This window comes from Salvelinus namaycush, chromosome 4 (genome assembly GCF_016432855.1).
Source record: "Salvelinus namaycush isolate Seneca chromosome 4, SaNama_1.0, whole genome shotgun sequence".
Taxonomy (NCBI): Eukaryota; Metazoa; Chordata; class Actinopteri; order Salmoniformes; family Salmonidae; genus Salvelinus; species Salvelinus namaycush.
Genome location: NC_052310.1, coordinates 72,053,427 through 72,079,533, shown reverse-complemented (window position 1 = coordinate 72,079,533; position 26,107 = coordinate 72,053,427). Strand labels below are relative to the sequence as shown.

At 38.9% G+C, this 26,107-nt stretch overlaps 1 protein-coding gene across 1 annotated transcript in view; it reads right to left on the bottom strand.

The window, feature by feature from the left end:
* Positions 1 to 26,107, bottom strand: part of macrod2 (mono-ADP ribosylhydrolase 2) — a gene marked incomplete at its 3' end in the record, with an annotated part of 1,144,860 nt that overhangs the window by 25,323 nt on the left and 1,093,430 nt on the right. The window contains exons 12-14 of the mRNA XM_038990908.1: positions 19,566 to 19,640; positions 14,525 to 14,587; positions 13,394 to 13,456 (exon numbers count right to left, since the gene is read on the bottom strand). Of these exons, the coding sequence (XP_038846836.1) occupies positions 13,394 to 13,456; positions 14,525 to 14,587; positions 19,566 to 19,640 (201 nt within the window). The remainder of the gene's footprint in view (positions 1 to 13,393; positions 13,457 to 14,524; positions 14,588 to 19,565; positions 19,641 to 26,107) is intronic.

Genomic DNA, 26,107 nt, shown 5'->3' with positions numbered 1-26,107 from the left:
GTCTGCCAAGAGGGCAGCACATTGTTGCCTTTTATCCATATAGTTAACTAAATCATGTATTAATTGTCCTAACAATACAGACACAATAAGTGACAAACTTAAGAACAACTGATGAGGAGTAGAAATCCCCCAGCAGTTGAAGCATACGTGTGTGTTTGTGTATGTGCGTGTTTGTGTTTGTTTCTGCGAGCATGTTTGTGTTTGTTCGAGCCTAACAATATATTTTCCATCAGACTTTTCAAACACTCAAGATGCATTGCCGTAACTGATAATGCTGCCGGCAGACAAATGACATCCCCTCTTTCAGATGATTCCCCTGTCGCCATTTTCCACCACGAGGGGTGGACACAGAGAGGGAGCTAGTCAAAAGAAGGACTTTCAAAGCAAAGAGAGAAAGACAGAGAGCGATAGAGAGACGAGTGAGAGAGAGATGAGAGAAAGTGAAAAATGGAGAAAGAGAGAGGGAGAGAAAGAGAGAGAGAGAGTGAAAGAGAAAGAGGCAGAAAGAGGGAGGGAGGAAGGAGCAAGACAGAGAGAGACAGACAGAGAGAGAGAGAGACAGAGAGAGAGAGATAGAGAGAAAGAGGGAGTGAGAGGGAGCAAGAGACAGATAGAGAGAGAGAGAGACAGACAGAGAGAAAGAGAGAGAGAGAAACCATGTCCACCGTAGCCTATTAGAGGGGGCCCTCTCCTCTCCTCCTCTATTCTTCTCTTCCTTTGATGCCATGTTCTAAGCCATAAGTGAACTGATAATGGACATGGTGCAACAACAGTGGTTTATTCTCCAACATGCACCAAATCACTGACCACGGAATGCAGAGAGTCTTTTGATGTTTTCACTGATACTGTATGGGTTTCTCATTTAGGAGCAGAGAGAGACAGGGGAAAATTGCGGACATATCTCTGTCCTGCTGTGTGTGGATGCAGAGATAGGCATGAATCACTATCCCTATCGGAATTGAATATCACTATCCCTAGCAATTGATGTCTCTAGCTATAGGTCGGAGTGGAATTGAAAAGGAATGTGTGGTACACAGAAGCATCCCTAGCAGTGTTATGAGACAGTATCTGCAATCTAGATAATAATAATAATAATAATGTATGGTCTGAATTTGCATGAATGAGGAGACTTGTCTAAGGCAAACTAATGTGGATTCCTTAAAGGGATAGTGTGAGATTCTAGTGTCAGATAAACTAATGGATCCATTTTTATGTCTCTGCGTGTAGTTTGAAGGGAGTTGGAGGATATTTTGCTAGCCAATGCTAACTAGTGTTAGCGCAATGTCTGGAAGTCTATCGGTATGCTAGCAACAGTTTAACTGCCAGAATCTCATACTATCCCTTTATGTCAAAGCAACAATGTGATTTATTCAACCACTACTCGTTGATTTAATTAAATTCAACACAACTTAATTCAGAAAACCCAGTAGCAGCTTTAATGTACACAGAGTAGACTTAGACGGACAGGCCCTCTCTCTCCAGACCAGAATATCGCTCCAATACAACATCACTCAGAATTCTGACAAGTGTTAATCTACGGCTGACAACCCTTAGAAAGCTGACAACCCCCAGCTCTCTGAAATTACATCTACATCAATAGTGTCCCATGGTGCTGTAGAAAGACTGGAGCCAAAAGGACCAGAAACGCCAATTAAAGGGAATTTCCTATCCACTCGCTATTCCTCTAAGAAGACTATTCAACTGGCAACTTTATACTGAGACAAATAGGATGCCAAGAGAGAGAGAGACTAGACTATCCTGGTTGTTTTAAAAGACAGACCACATTGAGGTGGAGCTCTACTCCTGTGACGCCGCTGTTGTGTATGAGTGAGTGTGTGTGTGTGTGTGTGTGTGTGTGTGTGTGTGTGTGTGTGTGTGTGTGTGTGTGTGTGTGTGTGTGTGTGTGTGTGTGTGTGTTTATTTTCCATCTCATAGCCAAGGGCAAGTCTACTGCTCTGTTTTACAACTGGCATTAATGTATGCCAGCTAGAAACCCTACTGATGTGCTTGACTCAACACCGACCACTGGGTGTCTGATACACAAACGCACACACCCATGCACATGCGCACGCACGCACCCATGCACGCACGCACGCACGCACGCACGCACGCACGCACGCACGCACGCACGCACGCACGCACGCACGCACACGCACGCACACACACACACACACACACACACACACACACACACAAAAACAAATACCAATAAAGGCAAAAAAGAAAAAGAAATAAAACCATACCTCATAACAACCGGGAGGGAGGTTTCACTATTCTATCATTGATGGAGGGAGGTTTCACTATTCTATCATTGATGGAGGGAGGTTTCACTATTCTATCATTGATGGAGGGAGGTTTCACTATTCTATCATTGATGGAGGGAGGTTTCACTATTCTATCATTGATGGAGGGAGGTTTCACTATTCTATCATTGATGGAGGGAGGTTTCACTATTCTATCATTGATGGAGGGAGGGAGGTTTCACTGTTCTATCATTGATGGAGGGAGGTTTCACTATTCTATGATTGATGGAGGGAGGTTTCCCTATTCTATCATTGATGGAGGGAGAGAGGTTTCACTATTCTATGATTGATGGAGGGAGGGAGGTTTCACTATTCTATGATTGATGGAGGGAGGGAGGTTTCACTATTCTATCATTGATGGAGGGAGGTTTCACTATTCTATCATTGATGGAGGGAGGTTTCACTAGTATATCATTGATGGAGGGAGAGAGGTTTCACTATTCTATCATTGATGGAGGGAGGTTTCACTATTCTATCATTGATGGAGGGAGGGAGGTTTCACTATTCTATCATTGATGGAGGGAGGTTTCACTATTCTATCATTGATGGAGGGAGGTTTCACTATTCTATCATTGATGGAGGGAGGGAGGTTTCACTATTCTATCATTGATGGCGGGCGGGAAAGATGGAGAGAGGAAAGAAGGAAGGATGGGAGGGATTGATGGAAGGCGTAAAGGAGGATGAAGGAAGAGAGGGAGGGAGGGAGGGAGGGAGGGAGGGAGGGAGGGAGGGAGGGAGGGAGGGAGGGAGGGAGGGAGGGAGGGAGGGAGGGAGGTTGGGAAAGATGGAGGGAGGAAGGAAGGGAAAGATGGAGGGAGAGATGGAGGGAGGTACATGAGAAGAAATGTGTGGTGGTTTTTGGAGCACCATATGGCACTTGCTCATACAGCTGGGCTTTCTGCTTTGAGCCTCTGAGACGGTGAGCTGAGAACGACTGTGACTCTGCCACCGTGTGTGTGTGTGTGTGTGTGTGTGTGTGTGTGTGTGTGTGTGTGTGTGTGTGTGTGTGTGTGTGTGTGTGTGTGTGTGTGTGTGTGTGTGTGTGTGTGTGTGTGTGTGTGTGTGTGTGTGTGTGTGTGTGTGTGAGCTGCGAACGTCTGTGACACTGCCTCCATGCTATATAAAGAACCCAACACCATCAATACTTAACGCATCACGCCCACTGAGGAATAGAAGAAAGATTTTGGAACTAGGCACTTGTGAGTTCAACGCAACACTCCAAGTAAACAACTAAATAATAGAACAAACAAACAATTGAATAGGTAATGACCAATCATTCCAGGGTGTATTGGAGGAAGTTACTTACATTTCTGAAATTCTCATTTGAAAGTAATAGTAAGGGCAGAGAGAGAGAGAAAGATAGAGAAGGAAAAATATTAAGAGAGAGAAAGACTGAGCTTGTGTAATGGTGCCTTCGTCTCCTATGCTGAGATGGTTGTGATTGCCTGCTGTGCTGGTCTGTCTCTCACCCTCTGCCTCTCTTCTTCTCTTTCTCCCCCTGTCTCCCCTACAGGGTCAGTTCTATTACAGGCTGTACTGTCTCCTACCTCCCCCTGCCTCTCCGTGGCCTGGCCTTAGTATGCCATTACAGACTGTCACCTGACTCACCCTCCCCTCTCTGCCTCCCCCCGCTCTCCTCCCCCTGCCTCCCGCCTCCCCATGCCACATGGCTCAGGTAGAAAGCAAAGCAGTCCTACTACGGTATCCTGTATCTCCTGTCCCTCACAGACCGACAAGGACCTGTGCTCTCACTGCTCTCCAACTGTTCACCTACACTACAATCAGCCTCCAGCCCTGGCCTGTTCAGGTGGAAAGCAAAGCATTTCTCTAGAGTCTAAAAAGTATCATTTGTGCTCCTGTCCCTCAAAGACAGACAATGACCTGTTCTCTCACTGCCTCCAACTGTTCACCTACACTACAATCAGCCTCCAGCAGTGGTCACATTGATTCTTCAGTAGAAGAAAAGTACTTGAGTTACAGGCTCCCAGTTGTCTCCTTTTGACATTCAGTTGACCATGCAAAGACGCCATGGATACAGAGCCAAAACTAAAGGCAGAATCCTTTATTAGCTTCGGTAAAACTAGCATAGAATGACTGTGTAGAGCCAGTTATAATTTTGGCTGTGTATACTGCCTCCCACATCAAACTTGAGTTTGGTAAGTTGATGAGCCAATCTAGTTAAATCCAACTCGGTTCGGGTCAGTGTTTTCATGATGTCTATGTCTGACTTTATTTAACACGTTTTATTGAAAACACCCAAATGGCAGCCTATTCCCTATATAGTGCTTTACTTTCGAAAGCGAGCTCCAAGGGACATGGTCAAAAATAGTGCACCGTAGAGGGAATAGGGTGCCATTTGGAACTGTAGACAGTAGATATTGACCCCGACATTCTGTTTTTCTCTCTATGGTTTATTTATGAGTTGCTTTAGCCTAAGAGAGGCTCATTTTAATGTATGGGTGTTCCATACAGGGTTACTGAGGCGATCACTGCTGTGGACTCTAATTTTACCAATACAATACGAGGAAGATTTGACAGATAAACTATCCTTCATTTTCTTTATAAATCTAGCAAACATGTACTGGCCCACGAGCTCTGTGTACTTGTCTTACTATGTTTCTGTTTTGATCGCCAAACTTTTCTCTTTCCAACGCAACGGAACCACATGAATAGAGAATGAAGGAACTGACACCATGTATTGCTGGAAGTAATGCATACAGACAGGACAGATGGCTTACCATAGAAACGAGATGGATATAAACCATTGCAATAAACTACTGTAAACTACTAAACTACTGCATAAACTACTGTACAACTGTATAACTACTGTACTACTATACTGTACTACTATAGTGTAACTACTATACTGTAACGACTATACTGTACTACTATACTATATAACTACTATACTGTATAACTACTGTAACTACTATACTGTAACTACTATACTGTCCTACTATAGTGTAACTACTATACTGTAACGACTATACTGTACTACTATACTGTATAACTACTATACTGTATAACTACTGTAACTACTATACTGTAACTACTATACTGTAACTACTATACTGTACTACTATACTGTAACTACTATAATGTAACTACTATACTGTATAACTACTGTAACTACTATACTGTAACTACTATACTGTAACTACAACACTGTAACTACTATACTGTAAACCTACTGTACCTACTATACTGCATAACTACTGTAACTACTATACTGTAACTACTACACTGTATAACTACTACACTGTAACTACTATACTGTATAACTACTGTAACTACTATACTGTAACTACTATACTGTATAACTACTGTAACGACTATACTGTACTACTATACTGTACTACTATACTGTACTACTATACTGTATAACTACTGTAACTACTATACTGTACTACTATACTGTAACTACTATACTGGACTACTATACTGTACTACTATACTGTATAACTAATGTAACTACTATACTGTAACTACTATACTGTACTACTATACTGTAACTACTATACTGTACTACTATACTGTAACTACTATACTGTACTACTATACTGTAACTACTATACTGTAACTACTGTAACTACTATACTGTAACTACTATACTGTATAACTACTGTAACTACTATACTGTAACTACTATACTGTTACTACTATACTGTAACTACTATACTGTATAACTACTGTAACTACTATACTGTAACTACTATACTGTAACTACTATACTGTGGTACTATACTGTAACTACTATACTGCATAACTACTGTAACTACTATACTGTAACTACTATACTGTATAACTACTGTAACGACTATACTGTACTACTATACTGTAACTGCTATACTGTACTACTATACTGTAACTACTATACTGCAACTAATATACTGTATAACTACTATACTGTATAACTACTGTAACTACTATACTGTACTACTATACTGTAACTACTATACTGTAACTACTATACTGTAACTACTATACTGTACTACTATACTGTAACTACTATACTGTACTACTATACTGTACTACTATACTGTAACTACTATACTATAACTAATATACTGTATAACTACTATACTGTATAACTACTGTAACTACTGTACTACTATACTGTACTACTATACTGTAACTACTCTACTGTAACTACTATACTGTATAACTACTATACTGTACTACTATACAGTACTACTATAGTGTAACTACTATACTGTAACTACTGCACTGTAACTACTATACTGTACTACTATACTGTAACTACTATACTGTACTACTATACTGTAACTATTATACTGTAACTAATATACTGTATAACTACTATACTGTATAACTACTGTAACTAATATACTGTAACTACTATACTGTAACTACTATACTGTAACTACTATACTGTACCTACTATACTGCACTACTATACTGTATAACTACTGTAACGACTATACTGTATAACTACTGTAACGACTATACTGTAACTACTATACTGTAACTACTATACTGTAATACTATACTGTAACTATTATACTGTATAACTACTGTAACGACTATACTGTATAACTACTGTAACTACTATACTGTATAACTACTGTAACGACTATACTGTACTACTATACTGTAACTGCTATACTGTACTACTATACTGTAACTACTATACTGCAACTAATATACTGTATAACTACTATACTGTATAACTACTGTAACTACTATACTGTACTACTATACTGTAACTACTATACTGTAACTACTATACTGTACTACGATACTGTACTACTATACTGTAACTACTATACTGTACTACTATACTGTAACTACTATACTATAACTAATATACTGTATAACTACTATACTGTATAACTACTGTAACTACTGTACTACTATACTGTACTACTATACTGTAACTACTCTACTGTAACTACTATACTGTATAACTACTATACTGTACTACTATACAGTACTACTATAGTGTAACTACTATACTGTAACTACTGCACTGTAACTACTATACTGTACTACTATACTGTAACTACTATACTGTACTACTATACTGTAACTATTATACTGTAACTAATATACTGTATAACTACTATACTGTATAACTACTGTAACTACTATACTATAACTACTATACTGTAACTACTATACTGTACCTACTATACTGCACTACTATACTGTATAACTACGGTAACGACTATACTGTATAACTACTGTAACGACTATACTGTAACTACTATACTGTAACTACTATACTGTAATACTATACTGTAACTATTATACTGTATAACTACTGTAACGACTATACTGTATAACTACTGTAACTACTATACTGTATAACTACTGTAACGACTATACTGTACTACTATACTGTAACTACAACACTGTATAACTACTGTAACTAGTATACTGTACTACTATACTGTATAACTACTGTAACTACTATACTGTATAACTACTGTAACACCTATACTGTATAACTACTGTAATGACTATACTGTAACTACAACACTGTATAACTACTGTAACTAGTATACTGTATAACTACTGTAACTACTATACTGTAACTACTACACTGTATAACTACTATACTGTACTACTATACTGCAACTACTACACTGTATAACTACTATACTGTACTACTATACTGTAACTACTATACTGCATAACTACTGTAACTTCTATACTGTATAACTACTATACTGTAACTACTATACTGTATAACTACTATACTGTAACTATGCTAATGTACTACTATACTGTAACTACCACACTGTATAACTACTACACTGTAACTACTATACAGTATAACTACTATACTGCACAACTATACTGCAACTAATATACGGTATAACGACTATACTGTAACTCTACCATACTCCAACTACTATACTGTATAACTACTATACTATAACTACTATACTATAACTACTATACTGTAACTACTACACTGTATAACTACTGTAACTACTATACTGTAACTACTATACTGTAACTACTATATTGTAACTACTAGATTGTAACTACTACAATGTATAACTACTGTACTACTCTACTGTAACTACTATACTGTATAACTAACTGTAACTACTATACTGTAACGACTATACTGTAACTACTATACTGTACTACTATACTGTATAACTACTGTAACTACTATACTGTAACTACTATACTGTAACTACTATACTGTACTACTATACTGTACTACTATACTGTATAACTACTGTAACTACTATACTGTAACTACTATACTGTACTACTATACTGTAACTACTATACTGTATAACTACTGTAACTACTATACTGTACTACTATACTGTATAACTACTGTAACTACTATACTGTAACTACTATACTGTACTACTATACTGTATAACTACTATACTGTATAACTACTGTAACTACTATACTGTAACTACTATACTGTATAACTACTGTAACTACTATACTGTACTACTATACTGTACTACTATACTGTATAACTACTGTAACTACTATACTGTAACTACTATACTGTAACTACTATACTGTAACTACTATACTGTATAACTACTGTAACTACTATACTGTACTACTATACTGTATAACTACTATACTGTAACTACTATACTGTACTACTATACTGTATAACTACTGTAACTACTATACTGTAACTACTATACTGTACTACTATACTGTAACTACTATACTGTACTACTATACTGTAACTACTATACTGTAGAACTACTGTAACTACTATACTGTAACTACTATACTGTAACTACTATACTGTAACTACTATACTGCATAACTACTGTAACTACTATACTGTAACTACTATACTTTAACTACTATACTGTAACTACTATACTGTATAACTACTGTAACGCCTATACTGTAACTACTATACTGTACTACTATACTGTAACTACTATACTGTAACTAATATACTGTATAACTACTATACTGTATAACTACTGTAACTACTATACTGTACTACTATACTGTACTACTATACTGTATAACTACTGTATAACTACTATACTGTAACTACTATACTGTACGACTATACTAACTACTATACTGTAACTAATATACTGTATAAATACTATACTGTATAACTACTGTAACTCCTATACTGTACTACTATACTGTAACTACTATACTGTACTACTATACTGTAACTACTATACTGTAACTAATATACTGTATAACTACTAAACTGTATAGCTACTGTAACTACTATACTGTACTAATATACTGTACTACTATACTGTAACTCCTATACTGTACCTACTATACTGTAACTACTATACTGTACTACTATACTGTACTACTATACTGTAACTACTATACTGTACTACTATACTGTAACTACTATACTGTAACTAATATATTGTATTACTACTACACTGTATAACTACTGTAACTACTATACTGTACCACTATACTGTACTACTATACTGTGACTACTATAATGTAACTACTATACTGTATAACTACTATACTGTACTACTATACTGTACTACTATAGTGTAACTACTATACTGTAACTACTATACTGTAACTACTATACTGTAACTACTATACTGTACTACTATACTGTAACTGCTATACTGTACTACTATACTGTAACTACTATACTGTAACTAATATACTGTATAACTACTATACTGTATAACTACTGTAACTACTATACTGCACTACTATACTGTACTACTATACTGTAACTCCTATACTGTACCTACTATACTGTAACTACTATACTGTACTACTATACTGTACTACTATACTGTAACTACTATACTGTACTACTATACTGTAACTACTATACTGTAACTAATATATTGTATTACTACTACACTGTATAACTACTGTAACTACTATACTGTACCACTATACTGTACTACTATACTGTGACTACTATAATGTAACTACTATACTGTATAACTACTATACTGTACTACTATACTGTACTACTATAGTGTAACTACTATACTGTAACTACTATACTGTAACTACTATACTGTAACTACTATACTGTACTACTATACTGTAACTGCTATACTGTACTACTATACTGTAACTACTATACTGTAACTAATATACTGTATAACTACTATACTGTATAACTACTGTAACTACTATACTGCACTACTATACTGTACTACTATACTTTAACTACTATACTGTAACTACTATACTGTAACTACTGTACTACTATACTGTAACTACCATACTGTAACTACTATACTGTATAACTACTGTAACTACTATACTGTAACTACTATACTGTAACGCCTATACTGTATAACTACTGTAACTACTATACTGTATAACTACTGTAACTACAACACTGTATAACTACTGTAACTACTATACTGTAACTACTATACTGTAACTACAACACTGTATAACTACTATACTGTACTACTATACTGTATAACTACTGTAACTACTATAATGTAACTACTACACTGTATAACTACTATACTGTACTACTATACTGTAACTACTACACTGTATAACTACTATACTGCACTACTATACTGTAACTACTATACTGCATAACTACTGTAACTACTATACTGTATAACTACTATACTGTAACTACTATACTGTATAACTACTATACTGTAACTATGCTAATGTACTACTATACTGTAACTACTACACTGTATAACTACTACACTGTAACTACTATACAGTATAACTACTATACTGTACAACTATACTGCAACTAATATACTGTATAACGACTATACTGTAACTCTACCATACTCCAACTACTATACTGTATAACTACTATACTGTAACTACTATACTGTAACTACTATACTGTAACTACTACACTGTAACTACTACACTGTATAACTACTGTAACTATTATACTGTAACTACTATACTGTAACTACTACACTGTAACTACTATACTGTAACTACTACACTGTATAACTACTGTAACTGCTATACTGTAACTACTATACTGTAACTACTATTCTGTAACTACTATACTGTAACTACTACACTGTAACTACTATACTGTAACTACTACACTGTAACTACTATACTGTAACTACTACACTGTATAACTACTGTAACTACTATTCTGTAACTACTATACTGTAACGACTATACTGTAACTACTATACTGTACTACTATACTGTAACGACTATACTGTACTACTATACTGCAACTACTATACTGTATAACTACTGTAACTACTATACTGTAACTACTATTCTGTAACTACTATACTGTATAACTACTGTACTACTATACTGTAACTACTATACTGTAACTACTATTCGGTAACTACTATACTGTAACTACTATACTGTATAACTACTATACTGTATAACTACTGTACTACTATACGGTAACTACTATACTGTAACTACTATACTGTAACCACTATACTGTATAACTACTGTAACTACTATACTGTAACTACTATTCTGTATAACTACTGTAACTAATATACTGTATAACTAACTGTAACTACTATACTGTACTACTATACTGTAACTAATATACTGTATAACTACTGTAACTAATATACTGTAACTACTATAATGTACCTACTATACTGTATAACTACTGTAACTACTATACTGTACTACTATACTGTAACTACTATACTGTATCACTACTGTACTGTATAACTACTGTAACTACTATACTGTAACTACTATACTGTAACTACTATACTGTATAACTACTATACTGTATAACTACTGTAACTACTATACTGTAACTACTATACTACTATACTGTATAACTACTATACTGTATAACTACTATACTGTATAACTACTGTAACTACTATACTGTAACTACTATACTGTAACTACTATACTGTACTACTATACTGTAACTACTATACTGTATAACTACTGTACTGTATAACTACTGTAACTACTATACTGTAACTACTATACTGTAACTACTATTCTGTAACCACTATATTGTATAACTACTGTAACTAGTATACTGTATAACTACTGTAACTACTATACTGTAACTACTATATTGTACTACTTTACTGTATAACTAATGTAACTAATATACTGTATAACTACTGTAACTACTATACTGTATAACTATACTGTAACTATTATATTGTAACTGCTATACTGTATAAGTAATATAACTACTATACTGTAACTACTACACTGTATAACTACTGTAACTACTATACTGTATAACTATACTGTAACTATTATACTGTAACTGCTATACTGTATACCTAATATAACTACTATACTGTAACTACTATACTGTATAACTACTGTACTACTATACTGTAACTACTATACTGTATAACTATTGTAACTACTATTCTGTAACGACTATACTGTAACTACAACACTGTATAACTACTGTAACTACTATACTGTAACTACTATACTGTATAACTACTGTAACTACTATACTTTAACTACAACACTGTATAACTACTGTATAAACGACTGTTTACAGAAGAAGCAGATATTTGGGCCATATGGGCAGGACAGACCTAGTAGATATGAATCTGTGAGTCTGGTCAGTGAGACTACACTCTGACATGTGTTTGAATAAGGAGGTGCTCTAAGTGATGACGTTTGTATGATGATAAGAGGGAAAGTGTATCCCTTTCTCTGCTGCTTGTGTGCAGCTTCATTTACAGTAACTGAACAGGAGTGTCTGTTAAATGGCATAAACTTTCATTTAAAAAAATGCTGAGTCCCACACTTTTCCCCTACATATTGCACTACTTTTGACCAGAGCCTTATGGAATGAGGATGAAGTAGAGGAAGAGAGAGTGGAGGAACAGGGAACTGGTTTGATATTACAAAGACACACTGACACAATCAACAAGCTAGAGAGATAGAGACTTCACCAGCCTACAGGGTTTGAGAGGACATATTCTGAAGGCAACACTACACTATGGTTCCCCTGTTCCTACAGAGTTTTTAATAAAAGACAAAGTAGTCAGCTGTGCTGGAGGAAGAGAGAGTAAAAGAGGACAAGAGAATGGAGAAGAGTGAGTGAGAGAGAGATAGAGAGAGAGAGAGTGAGAGATGGAGAGAGAGTGAGAGACAGAGAGAGGGAGAGATGGAGAGAGATATCTTACCAGTAGCATCCTCCATTTCTTTATTTTCACTCTTCTCATCAGCTTTCTTTTCCTCTGCTTCTCCTGGACACACACACGTGATATCATTAAAACCTCTCATCTGAGAACACTGAACCATCGAGAGCTTGGAACTATAAGATTCTATCTGCATTTTTGTCAAGATTGAGTTATTGATATAGCCTTGTACTGTTCAATGTTCTCTACCTATATAGTACAATAAATACCCCAATTTATGTTGTTAAGTTCAAAAGAATACAAGACAAATATCCTAGACATCATTCAAACCAATGAGGGTTCGGAATACTGCCATCTATCCACAGTTTTTGGTTTGGGCAGGTTTTAATAGTCACATTGGGAACAACATCCCCTATACACTTCCCGATGAACTCAGTCAATGTTATTCTCAGAGGCAACCCGGAACATATCCCAGTCCGCGTGGTCAAAACAATCTTGAAACATGGATTCTGATTGGTCAGACCAGCGTTGAATAGACCTTAGCACAGGTACTTCCTGTTTGAGTTTCTGCCTATAGAAAGGGAAAAGTAGAATGGAGTCGTGATCTGATTTGCCGAAGGGAGGGCGGAGGAGGGCCTTGTAGCCATCCCGGAAAGGAGAGCAACAATGGTTGAGAGTTTTTGAAGCGTGAGTACTGCCGACAATGCTTGATAGAACTTCGATAGTGCTTTCCTCAAATTTGCTTTATTAAAATCCCCAGCTACAATAAATGCAGCCTCAAGATAGGAAGAGAGAGTGAAGGAGGACAAGAGAATGGAGAAGAGTGAGTGAGAGAGAGATAGAGAGAGAGAGTGAGAGAGAGATGGAGAGAGAGAGAGATAGAGAGATAGAGAGAGAGTGAGAGATAGAGAGAGAGTGAGAGATGGAGAGAGAGTGAGAGATAGAGAGAGGGAGAGATGGAGAGAGAGATGGAGAGAGAGAGAGAGAGAGAGAGTGAGAGGTAGAGAGAGATGGAGAGAGAGAGAGAGAGATAGAGAGAGAGAGATGAGAGAGAGCGAGAGAGAGAGAGAGAGAGAGAGAGAGAGAGAGAGTGAGAGAGAGAGATGGAGAGAGAGAGAGAGAGAGAGAGAGAGAGAGAGAGAGATAGAGAGAGAGAGATGGAGAGAGATATCTTACCAGTAGCATCCTCCATTTCTTTATTTTCACTCTTCTCGTCAGCTTTCTTTTCCTCTGCTTCTCCTGGACACACACACGTGATATCATTAAAACCTCTCATCTGAGAACACTGAACCATCGAGAGCTTTGAACTATAAGATTCTATCTGCATTTTTGTCAAGATTGAGTTATTGATATAGCCTTGTACTGTTCAATGTTCTCTACCTATATAGTACAATAAATACCCCAATTTATGTTGTTAAGTTCAAAAGAATACAAGACAAATATCCTAGACATCATTCAAATCATTGAGGGTTCGGAAATTTAAAGCCAATTCTTTTTGCAGATAGAACCTTATAGTCCCAAGCTCTTGATATGTCATGGAGATCATTCAGCCATTTTGTTGCTGGACATCCTTTTACCACCATTTTAACTGTGCTCTGAAAGCATGACTTTGCATGATGAAGACCATTAATGTCATGTATTTAAAATAGAGAGAGCGTAATCGTGTATCACATCAGCTCCCTGTCTTTCTGTCCGTCCGTCTGCCTGCTCTGTCTTCTCTGCCTGCTCTATACGTCTTCTCTGTCTGTCTGCCTGGTCTATATGTCTTCTCTGTCTGCTCTGTCTGTCTGCCTGCTCTATCCGCCTGCCTGTTTTGTCTGTCTGCCTGCTCTATCTGTCTACTCTGCTTTGCTCTGTCTGCTCTATCTGTCTGTCTGCCTGCCTGCTCTATCTGTCTATCTGCCTGCTCTGTCTGCTCTGTCTGCTCTGTCTGTCTGCCTGCTCTATCCGGCTGCTCGGTCTGCTCTGTCCGTCTGTCTTTCTCTAGTCTGTCACTCCCTCTCTCCTCTCTCGCTCCCCTATCTCTCGCCTCTCTCTCCTCTCCCCTCCCTCTTCTCTCCCCTCTCCCTTCTCAATTCTCTCTCCCCTCCGCTGTTTTAAAGTGTGTGGGTGTTCATGCGTGTGTGACATGCATGTGTGTGTGCGTCGGTGTGAGACCAGCCATCGTGTTTTTATTATTTCCAGAATGACACAGTGTGTGTGTGTGTGTGTGTGATGAGAGTCTGACAGACACTAGTGACATCTCTACGTTAAGTTGATTGGTTGATACTGCAGCCCACCCACCCAGTCCCCATGAGTTAAGCCTATGGAAGGAAGCCCCATGGGCAATAAGAGTGAAGGCTAGCCGCTAACATAGATTCCAGCCATTGAAATGTGTGCTTGTCTGCTTTGTGTACAATATGAACTAGTGGCTAATATAGGCTACCAAACATCCCTTTAAGAGTGAAGGCTAGACAATATTCCAGGCTAGCTTCCAACCCGTTCAGTGTGTGTGCTTGTCTGCTTTGTGTAAGAACTGGTGGGAAAAATAATATGTAATATATCGACCACACGTAGAGAGAACCTTGTTTGTCCAGATAAAAGGCTCAGACCATACTGAGAGAAACAGAGAATGATCTATATGTTGGATAAGCTGTTATGTTAAGCTGCAAATCTCCTTGCTGCTCTATCAAAGGTCTCGTCACAGAGAACAACACTACAGACTAAAATAAATGGTTCTAAATTGTACCAGATAGGGGTTCTTTGGCTTGTAACTATATGCAGCTCTGTCTGTCTGTCCGTCCGTCCGTCCATCTATCTATCTATCTGTCTGTCTTTCTCTAGTCTGTCACTCTCCCACCCTCTCTCTCTTTCTGTGTCTGTCTCTCTCTAGAGCTCATGTCCCTGCCAAATAAACTTAATAAACCCAAAAAGAATTACAAACCCATTCTCATAACTTTGTCCCCCTCTCTTCTCTCTCCTCTCTATTATCCCCCTCTCTTCTCTCTCTCTCCTCTCTCTCTCTTCCCCCTCTCTTCTCTCTTCTCTCTCCTCTCTCTCTCTTCCCCCTCTTTTCTCTCTTCTCTCTATTATCCCCCTCTCTTCTCTCTCCTCTCTCTCTCTTCTCTCTCCTCTCTCTCTCTTCTCTCTTCTCTCTCCTCTCTCTCTCGTCCCCCTCTCTTCTCTCTATTATCCCCATCTCTTCTCTCTCCTCTCTCTCTCTCCCCCCTCTCTTCTCTCTTCTCTCTCCTCTCTCTCTCTTCCCCCTCTCTTCTCTATTCTCTCTCCTCTCTCTCTCTCTCTCTCTCTCTCTCTCTCTCTCTCCCGCTCTCTCTCCCTCTCATATAAATGCTATCTCTCTGTGTGATATGCGATATGTAGTAACTGCTCACACCTGTGTTTGCTGTGCTCTGGAGGGGGTATATGGCTGAGCAGAGCGAGATGTAACCCATCAATTATGTTATCCGCCCACACACACAAACACACATTTACATTCTGGAAATAACTAAAAAACAATGGCTGCTCTCACACCAATGCAAGTACACTCACGTCTCACACACACATACACACAGGCAGGCAGACAAACACGCACGCACGCACGCACGCACGCACGCACGCACGCACGCACGCACGCACGCACGCACGCACGCACGCACGCACGCACGCACGCACACACACACACACACACACACACACACACACACACACACACACACACACACACACACACACTCACACACTCACACACTCACACACACTCACACACACACACACACACACACACACACACACACACACACACACACACACACACACACACACACACACAATCAATGTCTGAGTTGGATGTGTGATGTTGATTGTGTGTGTGTCATACTGATTTCCTTTGTTCAGGAAGGCGCGGGAAGGACATCAGCATTGGCTTCTGAAAAGCTTTCGTTATAGACGGCTAATATCTCTGGCTTTGATTTATTTGATAAATGTGATAATATCATCGTAAAGTATGTTTTTTCAATATAGTTTTATCAGATTATTGAAAGTTTTTTGGGAGTTTTGGCGTGTTCCGTTCTCTGCGTTTGGTGACGATGGACAGCTTCGCGCCACTTGGCTAGTTTTGGTTGCTAATTCAACAGACAAAGAGGACATTCTAAATCCAAACAACGATTATTCTGGACAAAGGACCCCTTGTACAAGATTCTGATGGAAGCTCAGCAAAAGTAGGACCCATTTATGATGTTATTTCGTATTTCTGTCGAAAATGTTTAGTATTATTTTCCGCCCAGATTTTGGGCGCTGTCTCGCTATAACGTAAGCTGTATGTCGTACTAAAGTTATTTTTAGAATTCTAACACGGCGATTGCATTAAGAACTAGTGTATCTATCATTTGCTGTACAACATGTATTTTTTAGTAAAGTTTATTATGAGTTATTTGGTCAGAATAGGTGAGTGTCAGAAATATATCCGGAGATTCTGGAAAAAAGTTGCTACGTTTTCACAATGTATAACCACGGATTTCAGCTCTAAATATGCACATTTTCGAACAAAACATAAGTGTATTGTATAACCTGATGTTATAGGACTGTCATCTGATGAAGCTTATCAAGGTTAGTGAAAAATTATATATCTTTTGCTGGTTTTTTACGATCGCTAACTTTTGCTGCTGATAAATGGGTTGTGTTTTTGGCTATTGTGGTAAGCTAATATAATGCTATATTGTGTTTTCACTGTAAAACACTTAAAAAATCTGAAATATTGGCTGGATTCACAAGATGTTTGTCTTTCATTTGCTGTATACCATGTATTTTTCATAAATGTTTTATGATGAGTATTTAGTTATTTCACGTTGGTCTCTGTAATTACTCTGGCTGCTTCGGTGCTATTTGTGATGGTAGCTGCAATGTAAAACTATGATTTATACCTCAAATATGCACATTTTTCAAACAAAACATAGATTTATTGTATAATATGTTATAAGACTGTCATCTGATGAAGTTGTTTCTTGGTTAGTTTGGTTGGTTCTTGGTTAGTTTGGTTGGTTTTGTGCAAGCTACCTGTTCTGTGAAAGAAATGTCTGTGCTTTTTTGTATTTGGTGGTGAGCTAACATAAATATACGTGGTGTTTTCGCTGTAAAACATTTAAAAAATCGGACATGTTGGCTGGATTCACAAGATGTTTATCTTTCATTTGCTGTATTGGACTTGTTAATGTGTGAAAGTTTAATATTTCTACAAAATATTTTTTGAATTTCGCGCGCTGCCTTTTCAGTGGAATGTGGGCGGAGTTCCGCTAGCGGAACCCCTGTCCTAGACAGGTTAATGAAGTCGTAAGATGTCTAATAATTTGTTATACTAATAAGCTAGCAAGAAGTTGTATTGTAACAACATCAACTTCCGGTAGTCAGACGAAGCGCTAGTACACTCAACTGAAAGGATACCGTTCATTTACATTATACTAAAATGAACTAATAGTATATAGTATGTGGTATATGCTCATTAAGTATGTAGTATACAGTATGTTAGTATGGGTACTCAAACACAGCTATTGTGTTCGATAATATATATTTATTTTATTTTACAGGATCTGACTTGGTGAAGTCCATAGCACTGAAAATGGATGAATGCAACAACCATGTCTCTGTCACTAACAAATACAGTCATGGGTGGTAACAATTTACTCGAAAGGCAAGGCTTATTTGAATAACGCTTTACACTAAGCAGTGTGTTAATTTAACACTATTCAAATGTGTATAAGGGTCCACAGAGTCCACAATTCCAGTGTTAATTTAATAACACTCTCAGTGTTCATTTATAAAAAAAAAAATCTGGCGAATTTGCTGTGTGTGAATATGTGTGTGTGTGTGTGTGTGTGTGTGTGTTTGTACTTCTTATATAATAACAATGACATCACTTCCTAGTTAAAAACTAAAATAACAAACTCATGACAACTTGTCATTGTCACATCCAAGGCTATACATAATTGATATGTCTTTGTTTATCCTTCTTATTCCTGTAAGTCGGACAACTGAAGTTCATTCAGAGTAGTAGCGCACAGTGACGATGTGTTTTGAGAGCTGGTGTGATGAGGGAGAATGTTAATGTATTCCCTACACTGGCAAAATAAACTTGAAGCTTGACACAGAGTGGTGGGTGGCACACACAGGATAGAAGGACAGAACAGATACCAGCTTCAGGATAGTGCTTGTGTTAACTACCTGGATGTATATGTATCCATGTTACCTGTCTGTGCGTCCAGGTTATCTTGCTCCATGGCTGTATGGTTGTCAACGTCTTCTTTAGGTGGATCTAGCTCATCTGTACAGACAGTCGGAGGAGAGACATTGGTCAGCCCCTGAGCAAACACATAGCGTCTTCTACAGTATCTCAGCCATGACAGTACAGGATTGTCTACATTGGTCTGGTTGGACAAGACCGTGTTGTCTTGTCTGGACATAACACAATTCGCTAAATGTCAAATTGGTGCCAACATTCAAGAGACCAGCATGTCGAAATGTTGCCAAGATTACTAAATGATTCCCTCCCTCTACCTCCTCCCTCCCCTCTCCTCCAGCCTTCCCTCCCCTCTCCTCCATCCTTCCCTCCCCTCTCCTCTCCTCCATCCTTCCCTCCCCTCTCCTCTCCTCCATCCTTCCCTCCCCTCCCCTCTCCTCCATCCTTCCCTCCCCTCCCCTCTCCTCCATCCTTCCCTTCCCTCCCCTCCCCTCCCCTCCCCTCTCCTCTCCTCCATCCATCCTTCCCTCCTCTCCTCCATCCATCCTTCCCTCCCCTCCCTTCTCCTCCATCCTTCCCTCCCCTCTCCTCCATCCTTCCCTCCCCTCTCTCAGCAATGACATTTGGGACAAATTGAGTAAATGAAAGCCATGACACCAATAAGCTAACATGCTCTATGAATGGCTATTGTGCTGCTTCTATAATTGCTTTTCTAACAAGCTGAAGGAGAAAAGCCATATTTTTTCATATCTATGCAATTTTAGACCCATTCTCTGAACAATAAAAATGGCAGACCCCATTAGATGGGGAAGGAGAACAATTTCTACCAAAGCCTTGTTTTTGGTGTTTGTCTCGAGTGCTGCTGTCAATCTGAAAATGTTGACACACACGCAGGCACGGACGCATGCAAGCACACACAAACACTCACAAACACACAGCAACAGCAATCCTTCCCAGTAATCATGATTGGCATTCTATTTAAATGAGAATCATGGCCTTATATACAGTGGCTTGCGAAAGTATTCACCCCCTTGGCATTTTTCCTATTTTGTTGCCTTACAACCTGGAATTCAAATAGATTTTTGGGGGGTTTGTATCATTTGATTTACACAACATGCCTACCACTTTGAAGATGCAAAATATTTTTTCTTGTGAAACAAACAAGAAATAAGACAAAAAAACTGAAAACTTGAGTGTGCATAACTATTCACCCCCCCCAAAGTCAATAGTTTGTAGAGCCATCTTTTGCAGCAATTACAGCTGCAAGTCTCTTGGGTTATAAGCTTGGCACATCTAGCCACTGGTTTTTTCCCCCAATCTTCAAGGCAAAACCGCTCCAGCTCCTTCAAGTTGGATGGGTTCCGCTGGTGTACAGCAATCCTTAAGTCATAACACAGATTCTCGATTGGATTGCGGTCTGGGCTGTGACTAGGCCATTCCAAGACATTTAAATGTTTCCCCTTAAACCACTCGAGTGTTGCTTTAGCAGTATGCTTAGGGTCATTTTCCTGCTGGAAGGTGAACCTACGTCCCAGTCTCAAATCTCTGGACATTGAAACAGGTTTCCCTCAAGAATTTCCCTGTATTTAGCGCCATCCATCATTCTTTCAATTCTGACCAGTTTCCCAGTCCCTGCCGATGAAAAACATCCCCACAGCATGATGCTTCCACCACCATGCTTCATTGTGGGGATGATATTCTTGGGTTGATGAGAGGTGTTGGGTTTGCGCCAAACATAGCGTTTTCCTTGATGGCCAAAAAGCTAAATTTAGTCTCATCTAACCATAGTACCTTCTTCCATATGTTTGGGGAGTCTCCCACATGCCTTTTGGCGAGCACCAAACGTGCTTGCTTATTTTTTTCTTTAAGCAATGGCTTTTTCTGGAAACTCTTCCGTGAAGCCCAGCTCTGTGGAGTGTACGGCTTAAAGTGGTCCGATGGACAGATACTCCAATGTCCGATGTGAAGCTTTGCAGCTCATTCAGGGTTATCTTTGGTCTCTTTGTTGCCTCTACGATTAATGCCCTCCTTGCCTGGTCCGTGAGTTTTGGTGGGCAGCCCTCTCCTGGCAGGTTTGTTGTGGTGCCATATTCTTTCCATTTTTTAATAATAGATTTAATGGTGCTCAGTGGGATGTTCAAAGTTTCAGATATTTTTTTATAACCCAACTCTGATCTGTACTTCTCCACAACTTTGTCCCTGACCTGTTTGGAGAGCTCCTTGGTCTTCATCGTGCCGCTTGCTTTGTGTTGCCCCTTGCCTAGTGGTGTTGCAGACTCTGGGGACTTTCAGAACAGGTGTATATATACTGAGATCATGTGACAGATCATGTGGCACTTAAATAAAGTCCACCTGTGTGCAATCTAACTAATTATGTGACTTTTGAAGGTAATTGGTTGCACCAGATCTTATTTAGGGGCTTCATAGCAAAGAGGGTGAATACATAAGCACGCACCATTTTTCCCTTTTGTATTTTCTTGAATTTTTTTTAACAAGTTATTTTTTTCATTTTACTTCACCAATTTGGACTATTTTGTGTATGTCCATTACATTGAATCCAAATAAAAATCAATTTAAATTACAGGTTGTAATGCAACAAAATAGGAAAAATGCCATGGGGGGTGAATACTTTTGCAAGGCACTGTATGCAGCCTAAGATAGTAGAGTTATATATTGTCTTGTCTGTCTTGTCACATCAGGTGGAGATGTATTTATGTTTCCAACAATGCTGTGTCTATCTATACTGAACAAATATATAAACACAACATACAACAATTTCAAAGATTTTACTGAGTTAACAGTTCATATAATTCATTAGACCCTAATCTATGGACTTCACATGACTGGGCAGGGTGTGCAGCCATGGTGGGCCAGCCACTGGGGAGCCAGGCCCAGCCAATCAGAATTCGTTTTTCCCCACAAAAGGGCTTTATTACAGACATAAATACTCAGTTTCATCAGCTGTCCGGGTGGCTGGTCTCAGACGATCCCCCAGGTGAAGAAGCCGGATATGGAGGTACTGGGCTGGCATGGTTTCACTTGGTCTACTGGACATTCCTGCAGTCAGCATGCCAATTGCACGCTCCCTCAAAACTTGAGACACCTGTGGCATTGTGTTGTGTGACTAAACGGCACATTTTAGAGTGGCCTTTTATTGTCCCCAGCACAAGGTGCACCTGTGTAATGATCATGCTGTTTAATCAACTTCTTGATACGCCACACCTGTCAGGTGGATGGATTATCTTGGCAAAGAAGAAATGCTCTCTAACAGGGATGTAAACAAATTTGTGCACAATATTTGAGAAATAGGCTTTTTGTGCGTACGGAACATTTCTGGGATCTTTTATTTCAGCTCATGAAACATGGGACCAACACTTTACATGTTGCGTTTATATTTTTGTTCAGTATAAATAAATAAGCCATTTAGCACACTTTTATCCAAAGCAACCTATAGACCAGCTAGCTTACATTTACATATGGGTGGCCCCAGCGGGAATCACTCATAATCCTTGCATTGCAAAGCGCCATGCTCTACCATCTGAGCCAAACAGGACCACCTATCTAACATGATCACAACATATCATTCATGGGTAAACACATGTAGTTGCCATACACTTCATCCAATAGCATTGTTATCACTCTGTCTGAATCTGGCAAGCATGAATATTTTCTGTCTGAGTATGCAAGGACACAATGACAAAAACATACATTTGCTCAGTACATTTCAAACTGATTCAGTAGATGTGTCCCAAATGGCACCCTAGCACCCTATTCCCTATATAGTGCACTACTTTTGACCAGAGCCCTATGGGCCCTGTTCAAATGCGGTGCACTATATAGAATTTAGAACACATTCCGTGTGTGATATCACAAGGATCACTATTACTAAAGGTTTGTGCTATCCGGGATCCCTGGGACGTCCATACCACTGGAGGCTGCTGAGGCGAGAACGGCTCATAATAATGGCTGGAAAGGAGTCAATGGAAACCATGTGTTTGATGTTTTTGATACCATTCCACTAATTCCACTCCAGCCATTACCACAAGCCTGTCCTCCCCAATTAAGGTGCCACCAACCTCCTGTGGTCCCACCCTAAACCCTAACCTTAACCCTTACCTTAACCATTACCCTTAAGTGACCCTAACACTAACCCTAACCATTTTAATTGTCAACTTCAATGGGGTAGGGATGTCCCAAGGATCTCAGATAGCACGGACCCTATTATAACCCATCACATTGTAGTGACACCACTGTATCTTACAGCTACTAGCTTTCGCCTGCAGGGGGCAGTATTGTCACATTGTTTCCTCCCAATGCTATATGCAGGTGAAATAACTCTTACTGTAGAATGTTGAGATATTAATGAAAGTAGATTCTAAAATACAATTTTACACAATAGGAGTAGGGAAGGTGTGTGTGTGCGTGTTTTTTGTGTGTGTGCGTGTGTGTGTGTTGTCTGCGTGTCACTAATAGGACAAAGCACCACAGTGACTCATCCTCCTCATCTTATTTAAAGTAAAGGATGAGGGGATATGATTCCCCTGTGCAGACAAAATAATTTACACAATTCAAAAATGTTGTATGCTTTTTGAAACACATTTTTGAGTCTGTACCTACTGCATTCAGTCTGTATCTGGATGAAGGGTTTAGTACGAGGTTCTGCACTTCACTCTAGTTCACTTCAGATTTACAACATACTCATAGGACTATATGTATATATGTCAGTGGTTTGGACGTACAGTACCACTAGGAATGAGAGGCTCATAGGACAGTATGTATGTACACTACCGTTCAAAAGTTTGGGGTCACTTAGAAATGTCCTTGTTTTTGAAAGAAAAGCAAATGTTTTGTTCATTAAAATAACATCAAATTGATCTGAAATACAGTGTAGACATTGTTAATGTTGTAAATGACTTTTAATGAAATATCTACATAGGCGTACAGAGGCCCATTATCAGCAACCATCACTCTTGTGTTCCAATGGCACGTTGTGTTAGCTAATCCAAGTTAAAAAGGCTAATAGATCATTAGAAAACCCTTTTGCAATTATGTTAGCACAGCTGAAAACTGTTGTCCTGATTAAAGAAGCAATAAAGCTCGCCTTCTTTAGATTAGTTGAGTATCTGGAGCATCAACATTTGTGGGTTCGATTACAGGCTCAAAATGGTCAGAAACAAAGCACTTTCTTCTGAAACTCGTCAGTCTATGGCTTTTTCTTTGCAACTCTGCCTAGAAGGCCAGCATCCCGGAGTTGCCTCTTCACTGTTGACGTTGAGACTGGTGTTTTCCAGGTATTATTTAATGAAGCTGCCAGTTGAGGACTTGTGAGGTGTCTGTTTTTCAAACTAGACACTCTAATGTACTTGTCTTCTTGCTCAGTTGTGCACTGGGGCCTCCCACTCTTCTTTCTATTCTGGTTAGAACCAGTTTGCGCTGTTTTGTGAAGGAGGTAGTACACAGCTTTGTACGAGATCTTCAGTTTCTTGCCAATTTCTCACATGGAATAGCCTTCATTTCTCAGAACAAGAATAGACTGACGAGTTTCAGAAGAAAGTGCTTTGTTTCTGACCATTTTGAGCCTGTAATCGAACCCACGAATGCTGATGCTCCAGATACTCAACTAGTCTAACTAGTTTTATTGCTTCTTTAATCAGAACAACAGTTTTCAACGGTGCTAACATAATTGCAAAGGGGTTTTCTAATGATCTATTAGCCTTTTAAAATTATAAACTTGGATTAGCTAACACAACGTGCCATTGGAACACAGGAGTGATGGTTGCTGATAATGGGCCCATGTACGCTATGTAGGTATTCCATTAAAAATCAGCTGTTTCCAGCTACAATAGTAATTTACAACATTAACAATGACTACACTGTGTTTCTGATCAATTTGATGTCATTTGAATGGACAAAAAAAATTGCTTTTCTTTAAAAAACAAGGACATTTCTATGTGACCCCAAACTTTTGAACGGTAGTGTATGTCAGTGGTTTGGACGTACAGTACTACTAGGAATGAGAGGTTCATACGACTGCTTGTATATTGTTAAGAATGTGCCCCTAATATGCTCATGTAGGACCGTCAGCAAGCAGCAGGATGCAGATACATAGGCAGGGAGTTAATCAGGAGACTAGCTAAGGCCTGTGGAGAAATCATATTCAATATCTACTGTTGTGGAACTCTAGCTATAAATAATCTCTGCTGTGTGTGCTACGCTAGGTCCTTAGCATGTGTGTGTGACAGAAGGGTTTACAAATGGATGAATCCACCTGAGTGACTTAGCTTTCAGCATCAGTACATAACACCACTTTACTCTCTAATGTTGAGGAGACTGATGCACTTCCAGTTGGGGGTTTCTGCTGGGTTTGTGTGAGAGGCATTAGGATGTGTGTAGAATATTAAACCTTTACAGTGAGATAGCTGCCTATAGCAACAACCTACACTCCCTTCACCCATGACTCTCTGCCACAAACACTGTCTCTCTGTCTGCTCTTCTTTCCAGCCAACCTTTGCGTCGGACAAAACATGGGTGAAAAACACACTGAGAAATTG